The 16,232-nt window shown below is 40.5% G+C and overlaps 1 protein-coding gene across 1 annotated transcript in view; it reads left to right on the top strand.

The window, feature by feature from the left end:
- The window catches only part of LOC101627384 (chromosome unknown open reading frame, human C10orf76), a 167,012-nt gene that overhangs the window by 23,180 nt on the left and 127,600 nt on the right, over positions 1 to 16,232 (top strand). The window contains exons 9-15 of the mRNA XM_004680499.2: positions 2,989 to 3,045; positions 4,530 to 4,573; positions 6,363 to 6,423; positions 7,631 to 7,677; positions 8,179 to 8,254; positions 10,587 to 10,680; positions 14,544 to 14,645. Coding sequence (XP_004680556.1) covers positions 2,989 to 3,045; positions 4,530 to 4,573; positions 6,363 to 6,423; positions 7,631 to 7,677; positions 8,179 to 8,254; positions 10,587 to 10,680; positions 14,544 to 14,645 — 481 coding nt within the window. The remainder of the gene's footprint in view (positions 1 to 2,988; positions 3,046 to 4,529; positions 4,574 to 6,362; positions 6,424 to 7,630; positions 7,678 to 8,178; positions 8,255 to 10,586; positions 10,681 to 14,543; positions 14,646 to 16,232) is intronic.

A 16,232-nucleotide genomic window follows, 5' to 3' on the forward strand; every position in this document is an offset into this window, starting at 1 on the left:
GGTCAGGAGAGGTCTGCCTCGCCATGTGGTCACCTCCGGGGCAGGCGGGGATCGAACTCATGCGGAAGTGGCTTTAGTTTCTTAGTGCTGTGCTTTAACCCGCTGCGCCACCAGGGAGGGCCCCCTGTAGCTTATTCTTAAGGAAATTTATGAAAGAAGGGAAGGATTTGAGAAAGAAGTACTTAAGGAGTATATATGGAACACTGGTAATGTGTTGTAAATCCCAAAAACTGACTGCTTTCATTGTTTTGGAAGAACTGGTAAATAGAACTACTAATAAATATGTAGTTTATAATCAAGACCTGTTTAGCTGGTTATCTGGAGAGGTTGGCATGGCAGTTGTTTTCATCTCTGTCATGTGTAATAGCTCTCTGGAGTCTTATTACAACAGCAAGAAAAATAGCTGAGGAAAAAATGCTGAAGATGGTTAAAGAGAGTTGAGTTATATGTGATAGGAAAGTGCCATCATCAGTAATGAATATGTTTGGAACATTCTGCTGGGTGCAGGCCACTCTGAAGCATGGCTTCTTTAAATGTGACCTGAACCCTGGCTCAGGCAGGGCTCTTTGACATGTCAACCTGAAAAATTGGACATTGCTAAGGACCTGGAGAAAATCATATTTCTGGAGTGAAGTATGCACCTCCAGTCTGTGAGAAGCCCCAGAAGAATTAATATAGAAGGCAAGGACAAGCTTGTGGGCATAATTTATTTGGACTTTGCAGTTTTTGCTATAAATCATTCACTAGAAACCATTAAGGAAACCTGGTGACATGGAACAGGAAGTTTTCTGACAGGAATATGAGGAATTTTGTATGACGATAGGAAAATGAAAACCTGTTGAAGTTCTATGCAAACTACTTTGAGAGGGTATGTGCTAGTGAGAATAGTTTTCCAGCTGCCACCACAGTCAATCCTAACACCAGCAGGATAGGTTGTAACCTTTCTAGAAAGGTGCAGAGGGCACTAGAGAGGCTAGGTGCCCAACTAAACTCAGTGAAGGCAAGTGAGGTTTTGAACTTAAGGAATGGAAATGATGGGGAAAATGTTATAGTAAATAGTTCTTCCTCACTTCAAATAATGCATTCTGTTTAACCCTTTCAGCTAAAGAGATCCAGGGAGACAAAGAATAAAAAGGTCTAGGGGAGAGCAATAAAAAGGCTCCAATTATGGTTTTAAATCAAATAAAGGCTGGATAGGACACTATTAGAATGATCCTGTCAAGACTCACTGACTTGTAATTCTGTCTTCAGATGAAAAATAGTTTGCTTCCAGCTTTAAAACATGACCAATAACACATACACACATTAAGGAAAATCAGTGTTTGGTAGAGTAGACTGCTTCATATCCTTGAGATCCTGCCTGTCTAGGTTGGCCAAGATTCCGGAGATGAACTAGTTCCCAGTTGTAGCCCTGACCATGACATTCCCCAGGAGTTACAAAATTGTTTTTTTGTGTCCAGTTGCAAGTTGTGTTTTTCTTTCTCCTTTCTGCCCCACAAAGAGCTTCCTCTGACTCTGGTAAATACCACTACTTATTATTGAACTTTTACCATTTTGTCAGGCACTCTGCTAAGAATTTTATGTCTTACTTCATTTAAGTCTCATAGCAACTCCAAAGAAGAAAATAGTATCTTCATTTTACAGATGGAGAAATTGAGCCTAGGTTAATCAGTGTGCCCAACTCATCACAGTAAGCAGTGGAGTTAGAACTTAAATCCTTGCTTTTAGCTACTTTGCTTTTTTCCTTAGCTGCTGCTAAAGCACAGCTTTGGATCTTGTTTGAAGTCTGTATCATCAACAAAGTTTTCCTCTTGGTTATAGAAGGATGTGTTGTGAGTTGTCTTCTGTTAGGACAAGTGACAAATTGATTGGGTTGTAGGTATCTCCTTAGAATTGTGTTGTAGAAATGTTATAAACATTTGGACTGCTAAGAAAGCAAGGCTGTCTCTCTATTCCCAATTGGTATTCAAAAGATGCACTCCGAAACTTGATTAAATAAGGTCTGTGTGGGGGGTTAACCTTTCAGTTGAGTTTCCAACTTTCTCAGTATTGAGTTTTCTTGGTTGCTGTAAAAACTACCAATCTGAAAACAAATGTTCCTTGCTTCCCTTGAGTTAGAATTGGTGCCTGATCTACATCAGATATTCGTTCACATCCCATGGGTGATGTTTTCAAGGTGAGCAGGTCATTGGTTCTCATCCTACTGGTCGGAGATAGCCCAGTTGCTTAATGAGTTTAAATATATGTCCATTTCCATATGCTGCCCAGCTGAGATTGGGTCTGGAAAAACTCAAGAAATCTTCCAGTACTGTAAGTGATGGGACAATCGTTAAATCCCAGTGTCCTGACCAGATTGTAGTTTGGGTAATTAACATCCTTTTTTTTCAGTTCCCCTGCAGTGTTATTTGGGAATTGGATCCATAAATGGCCTCTCTGGCTGTTAAGCAGCTGCCACTTTCCACCCCCAACGTGGCTTTGTTTTACGGGTGGGTGACTCAGCCCTTGCATATAGTTTGTGGAATGGTGTGGTTAGGGAGCCTTTGGGATGAGAGTGTATGTTAGCAATTAATAAATTTGTGGTTCCCGATGGCAAAAATGCTTTTATGTTGCCCAAAAGACAACTGTCTCTTGTGGACTCAGCAAATTATTGGTAGGCTAGGACAAACTGAGTTTTGTGTTCACTCTTTAGAAACAAATAAGGGAAAGATGGGGAAAGTGACAGACATAGGCCTGACCCTGACTTAGCTTAGGTAGAACAAAACTGGGGTGTGTGTGTGTGTGTGTGTGTGTGTTCATGTATGCATGCACATGCTTGGGGAATGCCCACGTGCAGAGAGATTTACTGGAATCAGCTGGCAAAGTGGGTTTTGCCTGAGTATTAGTAGCAAAATTATCCAGAACCTTAAAGAAGAATTTTTGTTAACACTTTGTTATAATTAATGTATTCTTAGGCCATACTTACCTTAAATCTCTCTTCTTGCTTAACAGTCTGTAAATCCATATATTGTGAAGCTGTCTATTGTAGATGATGAGGCCACCCTTAATGTGAGTATCTGGATCCTTGTGTATTGTTTTAATTGTTTGCATTTGGTGGCCTTACTTTCAGTGAATATTTAGAACAGAGAGCGGAGAGCTATTGTATGCATTTCATCTAGCTATAAAGAGGGAATCAATCAGTGTTTCTTTTTAGAGCATCAGTACAATTGCCTTATCGTCTATCTTTTCATAACGGAAGGAATATTTGAGTGACTCCTCATCCAGAGAAGGTGGCTGGCTATATTTTATGTTATAGTATGTTGAGATTGGTTATTCTATAGTTAATAAATTACATCTGCAAGAATAAGAATTAGTATATTAAATCACCACCATGTACACTTTAAATATATTATAATTTTTTAAGACAAGTATACTTCAACAAAGCTGAAATTTAAAAAAAGGGGTGAGAGAGAAGCCTTCAATGACCAAATGATGGAAAGTACCTTTTTGTAGCACTAATCAGATGGTATTTATAGCCTGATTTGTAGCAGCTGAAACATGGTAGATGATATATACCTACCACATATACCTTTGAAAGTTTGGGAAATAGAATCTGATCTCTGAATACAGGAAGGAAGAAGAGGACCAGGTATATGGCTTTATTCTCTCTTAATCTTGCCATCATCACTCTACTAATTTCTCTTATTAAAAAAATCACATGTAGTTCATCCTTGTGACCTTAATTGATTTTGGTGTTACGCTTAGTAGGTTCTTGAGGAAAAGTTGATAATCACTTTAACCTTTATTCGACAAGTCTTCAGTTATAATCCTCTTTTCCTGTGGCCTGAAAGAGAGTGATTTGTCTATATACATCTTCATTAGCATGGGACTCACTGCCACTTTTACTGAGGCTGTTTTAGGGACATATGAGAGCTTTTTATTTGATCATTCTAACACATTCATGTCTTTCTTTTTTTTTTTTTTTTAAGATTTATTTATGCATTCAACAACTGGGTTAAGGCCAGAGGTGGGAGGGTGTTGAGAGGATTCACCAGAGACAGAGTGGGGAGTAGAACAGGAGGATCTACTGAAATACACTGCTGAGAGGAGCAGTGGATGAATCAGGAGAGGTCTGCCATGCCATGTGGGTCACCTCCCTGCCAGGGACTGAACTCGTGTCTGTGGCTGCAAATAGCTTCATAGTGTTATGCTTTAACCTGCTGCACCACCAAGGAGGGCCTAGTCTTGTCTTTTGAGGTGAAAATGATCCCAGTGAATTGCCAGTGATCTAGTTGGTCTGTTTTATCCCTTGTTACTTTATTTTAATTATATCTGGAAATATGAAGTAAGAGTTATATCAAAAAATATTTCAACAGAAAACAGCATTGTTGTTTTGATGCTTTGACACTGTCTCCCAGAATTTCTGTCCTTGTTGCCAACTTTTCAGGTAGAGCTTCTTGGGTTTGGGTCATAGGGATGTAATCAGTGTTTTCCCTGCCCTACTCAAAGCTTCACTACACTCAGTTTACCTGTGGTATCTTTTTCTTTTCTAGGGAATGGGACTTGTGATTGCTCAGGCTTTATCTGAGTATAATAGGTAAGTTCACGGTTTCAAATGGCAAGGATCTAATTTTCATTTTAATTGGTTGAGCAGGAACAGGTGTGTAGAGTTCCTAGGTAAACTTCCCTCACCTATCCTATTAGTACAGCTGCTGGCAGATGTATTGCTCTGGTTTGGCTTGATGACTTTAGCAAGGGTTGTTTCTAACACCAGTGGGGAAGTAGCTACTAGGTTAAATATTATTTAAGTAGTAGGCATATTCTTTTGCAATCTTGGTATTTTATTGCTAGGCATTTTAACTAGTTTTCGAGTTACAAGTAGACTCTTCCATTTTGCCCAGTATATTATGCAAATATTTTCTATGTAAAATGGTTGTGAAGCACTGCTTTATTGTGCACTTAGAAAACAGAAAAAACATAATGAATTAGCTCTTGTTCAACAGATGCTTCTTTTTCTTTTTTTTTTTTAGAAAAAGATTTATTTACATATAAGAGAACTTGGGTATAGGCCCGAGGTCCGGTGGGGCAGTGAGAGATTTCACCATAGATAGAGTGGGGAGCAGAACAGGCTGAGATATACTACCAAGGGGGCAGTGGGCGGGGTCAGGAGAGGTCTGCCACGCTGTGGGTCACCTACCTGGCCAGGTAGTTGATAGTTTCTTTTTTAAAGATTTACTTATTTATACATACAGAACTGGGGTTCAGGCCAGAGGTGCAGGGGTGGTGAGAAACTTTGCCAGAGACAGCGTGGGGAGCAGAACAAGCTGACTGATGAAGTACACTGCTGAGGGGAGCAGTGGGTGGGTCAGGAGACGTCTGCTGTGCCATGTGGGTCACCTCCAGGGCCTGGGATCAAACTTGGACTGAAGCAGCTGTGGCCAGCTTGCAGTGTTGTGTACTAACCCGTTGTGTCACCAGGGAGGGCCCTACAGATGCTCCTTTTTCATCAGAAATCAACTGCAACTTTCCAGAGTTCATGTCTTTCTGGAGGCTCTCTTCAGTGATGCTGGCTTTTCCTCTTTTAAAAATTTATTTATGTATACAAAACTGGGGTACGGGCCAGAGGTGTGCAGGGGCATTGAGAGGATTCATCAGAGATAGAGTGGGGAGCAGAATAGGAAGATTGAATACACTGCTGAGGGGAGCAGTGCCAAGACAGGAGAGGTCTGCTGCACCATGTGTGTCACCTCCCTGGGAGGGGATTGAACTTGTGTTGAAGCAGCTGCGGCAGCTTCATAATGCTTCACTTTAACTCATTGCACCACCAGGGAGTATCCTTGCTTTTCCTCTTGCTATGGATGGGAAGAATCTAGTATTTAGTGAATGGAAGAAACCACAATGTCCCTAATCCTGGCAAGGGCCAGGCAGGATCTTCCTTGCTCCTCTACAGACTTTCCTCACACAATTGGGTGTTGGAATTTCAAATCTGTTCCATTGCTACAAATAGTTTAGTTCACAGATTTCGCTCCTCTTCCTTGAAAAACAAATAAGATTTTCACTCTTAAAGCCTTAAAGTAATTTCACTGCCACACTTTTAAAGTAATAGTCTGTTTAAGAAATGCATGGATCAGCCATATGTTGGAGCAGTTTCACACTTTTGTAGTTGGCTTTCTAAGTCTCTCCCAAAGTAGCCAGGCATTTTGGTACACACACAAGAGCAGATGGGTGTCTCTTAGCTTGCAGGGGAAATGACAGTGGCTAGATTGTTATAATGCTTTTGTTTTCCAGAGCTAGTGAATTCTATGAATGCCCTGTCTTGACTAACTTGAATTGTGAGGACAAAGACATACTTAATAGTAAAGTTGAATTTAGTTATTTTTATTCAGACAGTATAAAGACAAAGAAGAAGAACACCAGAGTGGGTTTTTCTCTGCTTTAACAAATATGGTAAGTCCTACTTGTTTTTCCTCTTCTTCTTAGAAATAGATGACAAATCTAGACTCAAGTCCAGCTGTCTGAGGTGATGCCTTGATGAAGGGTGAGAAACTGCTCAGAGCAGATTTTTTTGAGAACTGTATCTCTAAATGATTTCCACACCCATGCTGCCAAGGCTGAGAAACCATGTTCTGGAACCTTGTAAACTAGACAAATCACCTTCCTAAAGAATGTACTTGATAGCCCAGACCCTAAGCTTCTACATGAGTAGCTTAGCCCCACTGCACCAATCCCTCAACTCCAGGGCCAATTACAAAGGGTTAAATGTCCACAGCAGGCAGCCAAGTAACACTGGAGGTTGAATTCAGATTAAAACTTTCCTATTCTGGTCCTCAAAAAGAAGCAACTTGTTAGGAGGTAAAGTCTGGTTTAATATGTACCTTTTTATAGCCTTTAAAAACTGATTAACTTGAAAAACTTAATCTCAGAGAAACCAGAGCTCTCCTTTTAACTATTTAACTTTGGTTGGAAATTCAACTTTTCAAATTTTAGCCAAGAAGAAAAAATTTGTACCAAATAAATGAAGTTTTAGGGTATCAGTTAGTAGGTGGAAAAGGGATATTTAGAGGGATGGGCATCTTTCTCTGTGCCTCACATATTTGAGACAGCCTGTTTCATTTACTTATTTGGTTGATCTTTCTAGAATACAAACCAGTGATTCTGTGGCCTGAAAGATGGACAATGGGTCTCATGTAGAGACCGTTTGGGCATGAGATCCAAATATTTGGTCTAAAGACAACACTATGTTGGATGAAAACTGCTTTCTGTTTTATACTTATAAGTTAGTTTCTGACTTCAAATAAGCAACTTTCAGAAAAGATGCAGAGTAAGGAGGATGTCCAGGCTAACATTTACTTATGGTCTGTCAGTGAATACTAAACTTATATATTGAAGAGGAAAGCTAGACAGAAGTACTTGGAATGTTTTTTAAGTCCATTTAAGGAAAGACAATTTAGTGGTGTTATTAGCTCATTTGTAGCGTCTAATTCTTTTAAGATCTTCAAAATTGGCTACTTTTGGTGAGTGTGATTGGTGGACTAGAGTTCCAGGTTCCCTCAAGCTGTAAGCAGCTTGGCTTTTCACCCGTGAAAGGGTTCTTAGGCCCAGAGCCCTTGTCACCATTTCCGGCATTGTCTGCAGTTCCCCTTTCCTCCCACAGGTCGGCAGTATGTTCATAGCAGATGCCCATGAGAAAATCTCAGTACAGTAAGTGTCTGACATTCTTGTGCATGACTTGAATTTTATAGTGGGCTCTCCAGATGTGAGAGTAGGAAATGTTACCTCTTTCTACCTTTTACAGATTCAAGCCTTTTTTGGTGACTTATTAAGTATTTCTTGAGTTTAAACAATAATGGACCTGTAGGGAACTCTACTTTGGTCCCATGTATTGAGCCCTAAGACGCTGAAGGATTGTTCCCACTGGTCTCTGGAATGAAAAGAAAGAGGACTCTGTATTTGCTCCTGTTAGATAGGATTAGGATGGAAAAGTGAAGGGGGGGGGGTGGTGGGAAATAGTGAACGAAATAGAGAAGAACTGATACTCAGGAATAAAAGTTAAGTTGCCTATAAACCTATTACATAAACCCAAAAAGGAAATAAAGAGCATTAGAAACTCAAAGGGTTGATAATGAAGAGGTGGGGCAAAATTTTGGCTGTTTTAACTCTCCATTGTAAGTGCATCTCCCGTTTGTCTTCTTTTTTCCTCAGAACCAATGAGGCCATCCTTCTGGCACTTTATGAAGCTGTTCATTTAAATCGTAACTTCATCACAGTATTAGCCCAGGTTAGTTATATTAAAACTCCAATCCTTTTCTCTCTAAATTTCATGCAAACTTAACCATTGAAAAGCCTGTTTAAGCCCTGCTTGCTTTGGTGAGTGGTGGTAGCATCAGGTTACATCAGTTGCCATTCCTTCATGAACTCCTCAAATATGTGTGCTCCCATGTGGTACTGGAGTGGGCAGATAACATGCAAAGCTAATGGTTCTACCAGTTTTCTAATCTGTTACCCCAAATGAATTGAGGTGACTTTATTTTGCTCACTGGAAATCCCTTGGTATTACCTGCCATATGGATTTTTAAAAAAAGATTTATTACGCACACAGATTGGGGTACAGGCCAGAGGTACAGGGGCAGTGAGAAGATTCACCAGAGACAGAGTGGGGAGCAGAACAGACAGGCTGATGAAGTATGCTGCTGAGGGGAGCAGCAGGTGGGTCAGGAGAGGTCTGCAGCATCATGTGGATCACCTCCAGTTGGTGATTGATCTCATGCTGAAGTAGCTTTAGCTTCTTAGTGCTGTGCTTTAACCCCCTAACCACCAGGGAAGGCCCACTATATGGATTTTTATATCAGGATTTCTTTCTGCTTTCTAAACCATCTTGGAAATGCAAACAGAGAGGAAATAGGCCAAGTAACTTATCTTATTATATTAGCAATTTCTAGAGAAGAAAAGTAAAAAATACCCTGCGCTGCTTAAGGCTAGCTGTTAACAGAAAATGTGGTCTACAGATGCTGAAAGTGGGATGTCACAGAGCATTGAGTGCTGGGTCGTTTGCCTCAGGGATATATCCTCAGGAACTGGCACAGAGGCAACTATTTTAGGCCAAGAACTCAAGTGTTGTTCATGAAAGCTGTCTTAAAAAATGTATAAAGCATTTTTATCTTAAAGTCAGAATAAAATGTGTTATTCAGGGTTCTTTTAAAGGAAAGCTTTCTTTTTTAAAAAAAGATTTAATGCATTCAAGAACTGGGGTGCAGGCCAGAGGTGTGTTTGTGGGGGGGGGTTTGAGAGGATTCACCAGAGAGAGTGGGGAGCAGAACAGGCAGACCCACTAAAATACACTACTGCGGAGAGCAGCAGATAGGATAGGAGAGGTCTGCTGTGTCATGTGGGTCACCTCCTTGGCCAAGAACCAAACTCATGCTGCAGTAGCTGCCTAGTTTCATAATGCTGAGACTTAACCTTTAGCACCACCAGGGAGACTCCAAGGAAAGTTTTTGTATGCTTTTCCCTCAAAGGGTAGAAAGTCTATGGAATCCACTGATTGAGTATGAACAAAAATATGATTGTGCTTAAAACACAGTGTGCTGGTTTAAGGTCTCCTAGGAGAACACTTATCATTTTTCATGATTGATAACATATAAACGACAATGTGCACTATTCTCTGTTCCTATTTTTGCTTTCCACATTGTATAACTGATTTAAAGGAAGGTAAGAGGCTAGTAAAGCTGTTGGGGAAAAGAAGGAAGTAGCTGCTACTCAGCTTAATTCTCAAGAGCTGATGTGTCTGAGATGGCTAAGGAAGGTCAGAAACAAAAGAGTCATCTACTTGGATCCCAGCAGATGCCTCCTGATGCCTCTTTATCTTACTCTTGTTTGTTGTGCTAGGAAGGCTACCAACTGTGATGCTTTTTTAATAGTAGCTGTTAGCACCTGGGCTCACCGGCATTTATTAGTAAATTGTGTGGTCATTAGGATAGTCCATAGTTGTGTTTTAGGTTGATCTGATGAGAGTAGTTCCTTCCTAGGTTCAGACAGGATGACAAAGATTTTTTTTTTGTATACTAATCCTGTGCATTTGTTTATCCTACCTTTTCATTTGTATGGCTCTGCAGAAATTAGTTGCTTAAAGGAAAGTAGCCCTCAGAGCTCCTTATTAGAACTTAGCAAGCATCAACAGTAATCAGTACTCCTGGGAACTAAATATCAAAGCAGTCCTTCAGTGAGCTTTTGGTCTCGTTATGAAGCCAGGAATACCAGAAAGTATATTAAGCAGGAGACATTCAGGTCTGGATTTTCTTTCTCTTTTTTTAAGATTTATTTATGCATACAGAACTGGGTTACAGGCCAGAGGTGTGGGGGTGAGATGATTCACCAGAGACAGAGTGGTGGTGGGACAAGAAGAACAGGCATATCCATTGAAATACACTGCTGAGGGAAGCAGCAGTGGGGGAGACTGGAGAGGTCTGCCACGCCATGTCAGCTCTCTGGCCGGGTATTGAACTCATGCTGAAGTGGTGTGGCTAGCTTCATGTTGCTGCATTTTATCCTGTTGTGCCACCAGGGAGGGCCCAGTTTTCTCTCTTTTTTAACCCACCTGTGTCCTCTTTCAGAGTCATCCAGAAATGGGCTTGGTAACAACTCCTGTCAGTCCTGCTCCAACAACCCCAGTCACCCCTCTTGGGACCACACCACCTTCTTCTGATGGTAAGCCCATCTTCACTAATATTATCTTGAACAGAACTGTGTTGACAAACAACACAGTTGTTAGTTCTTTCATTTAAGAAGTTGTCTGTCCTTTAGGACTTCAGACACTCAGAAAAAGCTTGGAAAAGATAGCTTTCTCTGTGAGAAGCTACGTACTTAAGCGTATCCTCTTCAGTGCATTCCAGGAGATCTGAAAGGGGTTTCAGTGATACCTGCACTGCCCAAGTCTCAGGGTCCTGATGAGATCCTGATGAGAGGTCCTGATGAGATATTTTATGTATATCGCACTGAAATAAATGAAAAATAGTAAGTTTACTTTATGTTATCATCTGTCAAATGAGGGAATTGAAGCCAGAGAAATAGGCATTGTGCTTAAGGTTAGTGAGTTGAGACTAAGAACCAAGACCTGGGACCGTGTCTGATTTTTTTTCACCACTATGTGCCAACAAAGTGATGGGCATATTCATTGTTAAGTAAATATTTCTCGGATAAATGAGAACGTGAACCTGGAATTTGCTCACTGCTATATGACTGCTAACCATAGAAAATGACAAACTTCGAGTGCATTCTAGCGGGAAGTTTGGTGGGTATTTAAGACTTCTCTCCTAAAAAATCTTATGGCTTATAAATCTTATGGCTGGAACATAAGAAAAAGATAACAGAAAAGAAATTGTGAATTTTGCTCAATATACTTTTTGTCTTGAGAATTGATGCTTTACCTTAAATGTTGACCTCATTTTGGGTAAAGAAGTACAGGAAGTCTAACTTGGACCCCTTTTTTTTGTCTTTTCCTACTATCTGCAAAATATCCTTTGATCTACCTTTTTTGCCTTTAAATTCATATAGCAGCTGCAGCACTGGCATCCCAAGGCGGTGCAAGCACTACTGGTGCGGAGCAAGGCTGGGATGCACCTCTCATTTCATAATTACAGTAGCAGACTGGATCTGCTTAAAATTGAAAGTCCACTTCCAAAATATCTTAATGAGAAGAAGCTAGTGGTAGGTTTGCCTACTTGCCTTTGCTTATTCAGGTTATTAAGTAATCCAATGGAAATACTGTTCTTCCTCTTTAACAGTGAAGCTGCCAGGTTACCATGGATATCAGAGACATATATGTGTGTGTATGTGTTCGGAGTTCCATGTGATGTTGGGGTTTAGATGCTTTAGAGAACTGCCTTTCAAATTGTTCATTGTGAACACTTTCCACCCACACATTTGATTATGCAATGGCAGGATTTGTGCTCACTTACTTACAACCAGTGAGCATTTTTTTCTCCTAGTGGGAAGATGGAGCCAGCCCACTTTGAAATGACTATCTTCCTTGACAAGGGTGCTGGGAGGATTATGAAGTCAAAGATCAAGGACTAACACTTACTTAGGAAGGGAATTTTAATTTGTATATGTACTGCAGAAGTGAGCATGGGAGATTTTAATTTCTGAGGAATTTTATCACTTTTTCTTTGTTCTTTTTCCTCTATCTAACTCACTTCCTTTCTGTAAGGGGTTCTTGGTATTATGACCTTGTTTTTAGATTTTGGTTTTTAATTGTAGTGTTGCTCTGTAGCCCAGTTATATTTAAAGGTATGTCACTGGAACCATTATTTTGAAAAGCTAGCAGTTTAGCGGTACCATTTGTTCTCAGCTCAGACTTGACATTTGACAATTCAGCCTTGGCATGAGAGGGCTTTTTGGTAAACTAAAAATACATATACTTCTATTTTTTTTACATATTATATAAGACAGTTTTCTAGTTATTGCTGTATATGAGTGGGAAAAAAGTCCCACTTACCAGTTAGATGCCTCTTTCTATTGGACAAAGGAGTGATTATGGGCTTGGAGTTTCAAAACAAGCTGTAGTTTGAAATGACAGTTTCAGGTCATTAACCCATAAAATGAGTTAAGAACTTTTAGTATTTCAACATAAAAATATATTCGTCTTTTATTAGTTCTTGGGGACTGAGCTGTGGGAAAAAGCCAAGGGTTGGGCATGTTAATTTCTTCTCATAAGGCTTTTTGCTGTGCTTGCTGTGTATTATGGATCCATAATATGCAAATGTTTCCCATTGTTAATAAATGTTCTCTGCATACATCATAATAACTCCAGAGGGATTCATTATAGTTATGAGTACATGTTATGAATAATATCCCAAACTCAGCTGAGTTTTATCGGTGAAAATACAGCAGAAGTCCGTAGAATCTCTAGTTTGTCTGGGCAATCGTGAGCCTCCTTTTGCTTATGTATTATGTTTTAGACAGCACTCAACAAGATATCTCAGTCCAAAGTCTTAGAAACTTGGGAAATCTACCATTATTCTGTGTGGATCACTACTGGCCTGGCTTCTCATTGTTCACTTGGACTGTGCTCAGAGAGTGGGAAGTGGGGAGTGAGGAATAGTTTCTTTTGGAAGCTGCAAATAGCTGGGTATATATACTGAGTTCCCAGGTTGTCCCAACTAATAATGTTCACTTGTTGTCTGTCTGATATTCCTTTTAGGGGGTGAATGTGAGGAATTAAGTAATGAGTAGAGTTTGAATGTAGTTCTGCCTTAACTTTTTCCCCTTCCATCTTGGTTATTTCCAGCATAATGACTTATTCTGAAAGTTAAGAAAGATTTTTCCTTATTAGGAACACAGTGTCATTTATTTTAAGCAGAGACTCATCAAAGCAAGGCTCATTTTTGTGTACTGTAGATCTTTCCCTTAAGTGCAAAGCAGAATGTCTTTAAGAAGGGTCCTTGGCCCTCCCTGGTGGGTTAAAGCATAGCACTATGAAGCTAGCCACAGCTACTTCAGCACAATTTGATCCTCAACTGGGGAGGTGACCTACATGGCACAGCAGACCTCTCCTGTCTCTTCCTCTGCTCCTCTCAGCAGTGTACTTTATCAATCTGCCTGTTCTGCTCCCCACTTTGCCTCTGGTGAATCCTCTCACCACCCCTTTGCCTCTGGCTTATACCCCAGTTCTGTATACATAAATAAATAAATCTTAAAAAAAACCTCAAAAACCTGGGCCCTCCCTGGTGGCGCAGCGGGTTAAAGCACTGCACTAAGGAGCATAAGCCACTTCCGCATGAGTTCGATCCCCGCCTGCCCCGGAGGAGACCACATGGCGAGCCAGACCTCTCCTGACCCGCCCGCTGCTTCCCTCAGCAGTGTACTTCGTCAATCTGCCTGTTCTGCTCCCCACTCTGTCTCTGGTGAAGCCTCTCACCGCCCCTGAGCCTCTGGCCTGTACCCCAGTTCTGTATGCACAAATAAATAAATAAATCTTTAAAAAAAAAAAAAAAGAAAGATAAATCTATTGGATGATTTTTAAAAAATAAAGCAGAATGAATATGCAAGATAAAATAAACACAAGCCCTGATTATAAAAACAAAATAGTGGTTACCAAAAGGCAAGGGAGAAGTTGGATGGAAATTGGGTGAAAAGGAGTCAATTTGTGTGGTGGGAGATAGATTTTTGGTAGCAGTCATTATATGGTATATATGATGCCAGAATATAAACCTAGCTACCTGAAACCTGTATAATGTTATAAACCAATGTTACTTCAATTTAAAAAATAATATAAAAATAAGGGCCCTGAATCCTTTTGGTTATTGGGAGCTCTAGTTAGAATCAGAATACCCTTTTTAGAATGTTGGGAGAAAAATGCTGTTCTTGGAAAATGATCTCCTAGGTAAGAGCTTCCAACTTATGAGTGGGAAGGACTAGGAAAAATAGAGATTTTATGGTGAGCACTTTGTCCTCCCACTGTTGTAGAAGCCTATTTAGTGACTTCCTTGCCTGCTGGCAAATTGCTTATTTAGGTGGAAGTGTTTGATGGAATGTTACAGGCTAAGTGCATTTCATCCATTCTATTTCAGTTATAAGTTCTGTGGAACTCCCACTGGATGCGGATGTACAGACCAGTAATTTGCTGATAACCTTCTTAAAGTATAGCTCAATCGTCATGCAAGATACCAAAGGTAAGGCATGCAACTTTGGGGGTTCAGATATGTCAGGCAGCTACTGAACAAGAATTAAGGAGCAGCATTAGTATTTTGAAGATTTGACAAGAGGAATCATTGGGGCCTTCTGGGTAGGGTGATGGTCCTGATTACTGGAAAACTGATTTCTCACCACCAGATGGCAATTAGGTGGTGTTGGGAAAACCTGGAGCTGGAGGGGGAATATTTCAAAATAGAACAGAAAAAAAATGGTCTCTACAAAAACTAGCAAGTCGTCTTAGCAGATTTTGGTAAGTATATGCAAACTCTTGTGTGGGAAGTGGGGGGATTAGCACACTTCAGGGAATTCCCTTTTGAGGAAAGAACTGAAAGCAGCAACTCATGGTGAGAATTAGAGGACTGTGATACAGAGTACAGTAGGAAGAGGTGAAATTCAGAGGAATTGTGTTCTTAACACTTAAAATAGAAGTGTCAATAGCCACCCCAGAGATGAAGAGTGAAAGTGGGAGAGAAATGGATATTGGAAAAGTTTGAGTTCATTTTGTCTGGCTTCCTATTCTTATTTTGTTTATGTTTTTTTTTCCTATGTTCTTTTAACTGATGGTAGGGTAGTAGAGTGATTTGTCTAGGAGTGAGGAGGAACGAGAGGAGAGCCCAGCAAATTCCATACAATTATATTTCAGTTTCTTTTTTTTTTAAGATTTATTTTATTTGTACATACAGAACTGGGGTACAGGCCAGAGGCTCAGGGGTGGTGAGAGGATTCACAGAGATAGAGTGGGGAGCAGAACAGGCAGATCTACAAAGTATACTGCTGAGGGGAGCAGCGGGCGGGTCAGGAGATATCTGCCACGCCATGTGGTCTCCTCCGGGGCAGGCGGGAATCAAACTCATGCGGAAGCGGCATTAGATTCTCAGTGCTGTGCTTTAACCCGCTGCACCACCAGGGAGGGCCTCAGTTTCTTTTTAAACTCAGCTTTATTCTTTATATTGGATGGGTATGATTGTTCACAATATTTATTTCTGTTCTTTTTAAAATGGTGGTAAAACATATATAACATAAACTTTGGAGTTTTAACTGTTTTTAAGTGTCCAATTCAGTGGCATTAAGCACAGTCACAGCGGTGTGTGACCATCACCACCCTCATCTCCAGAACTCTTCATCCTACAAAGCTAAAATGCTGTACCCATTAAAATACCCTGTTGCCCACAGCACCTCTTCTGTTTGCTGTCTATGAATTTGATTATTCCATAGTAAATTTGAAACTACTCTTTAGTTTGTATAAGTGTCATATAGGTAGTTTTTTTTTTTTTTTTTAAGATTGATTTATTTATTCATACAGAACTGGGGTACAGGCCAGAGATGCGGAAGGCGAGAGGATTCACCAGGGACAGAGTGGGGAGCAGAAACAGGCAGATCTACAAAGTATACTGCTGAGGGGAGCAGCGGGCGGGTCAGGAGATATCTGCCACGCCATGTGAGATATCTCACATTCACAGAGGATTCACAGAGAGGATTCACAGAGATAGAGTGGGGAGCAGAACAGGCAGATCTACAAAGTATACTGCTGAGGGGAGCAGCGGGCGGGTCAGGAGATATCTGCC

This window comes from Condylura cristata, unplaced genomic scaffold (genome assembly GCF_000260355.1).
Source record: "Condylura cristata isolate star-nosed mole 26May11 unplaced genomic scaffold, ConCri1.0 scaffold00011, whole genome shotgun sequence".
NCBI classification, from domain to species: domain Eukaryota; kingdom Metazoa; phylum Chordata; class Mammalia; order Eulipotyphla; family Talpidae; genus Condylura; species Condylura cristata.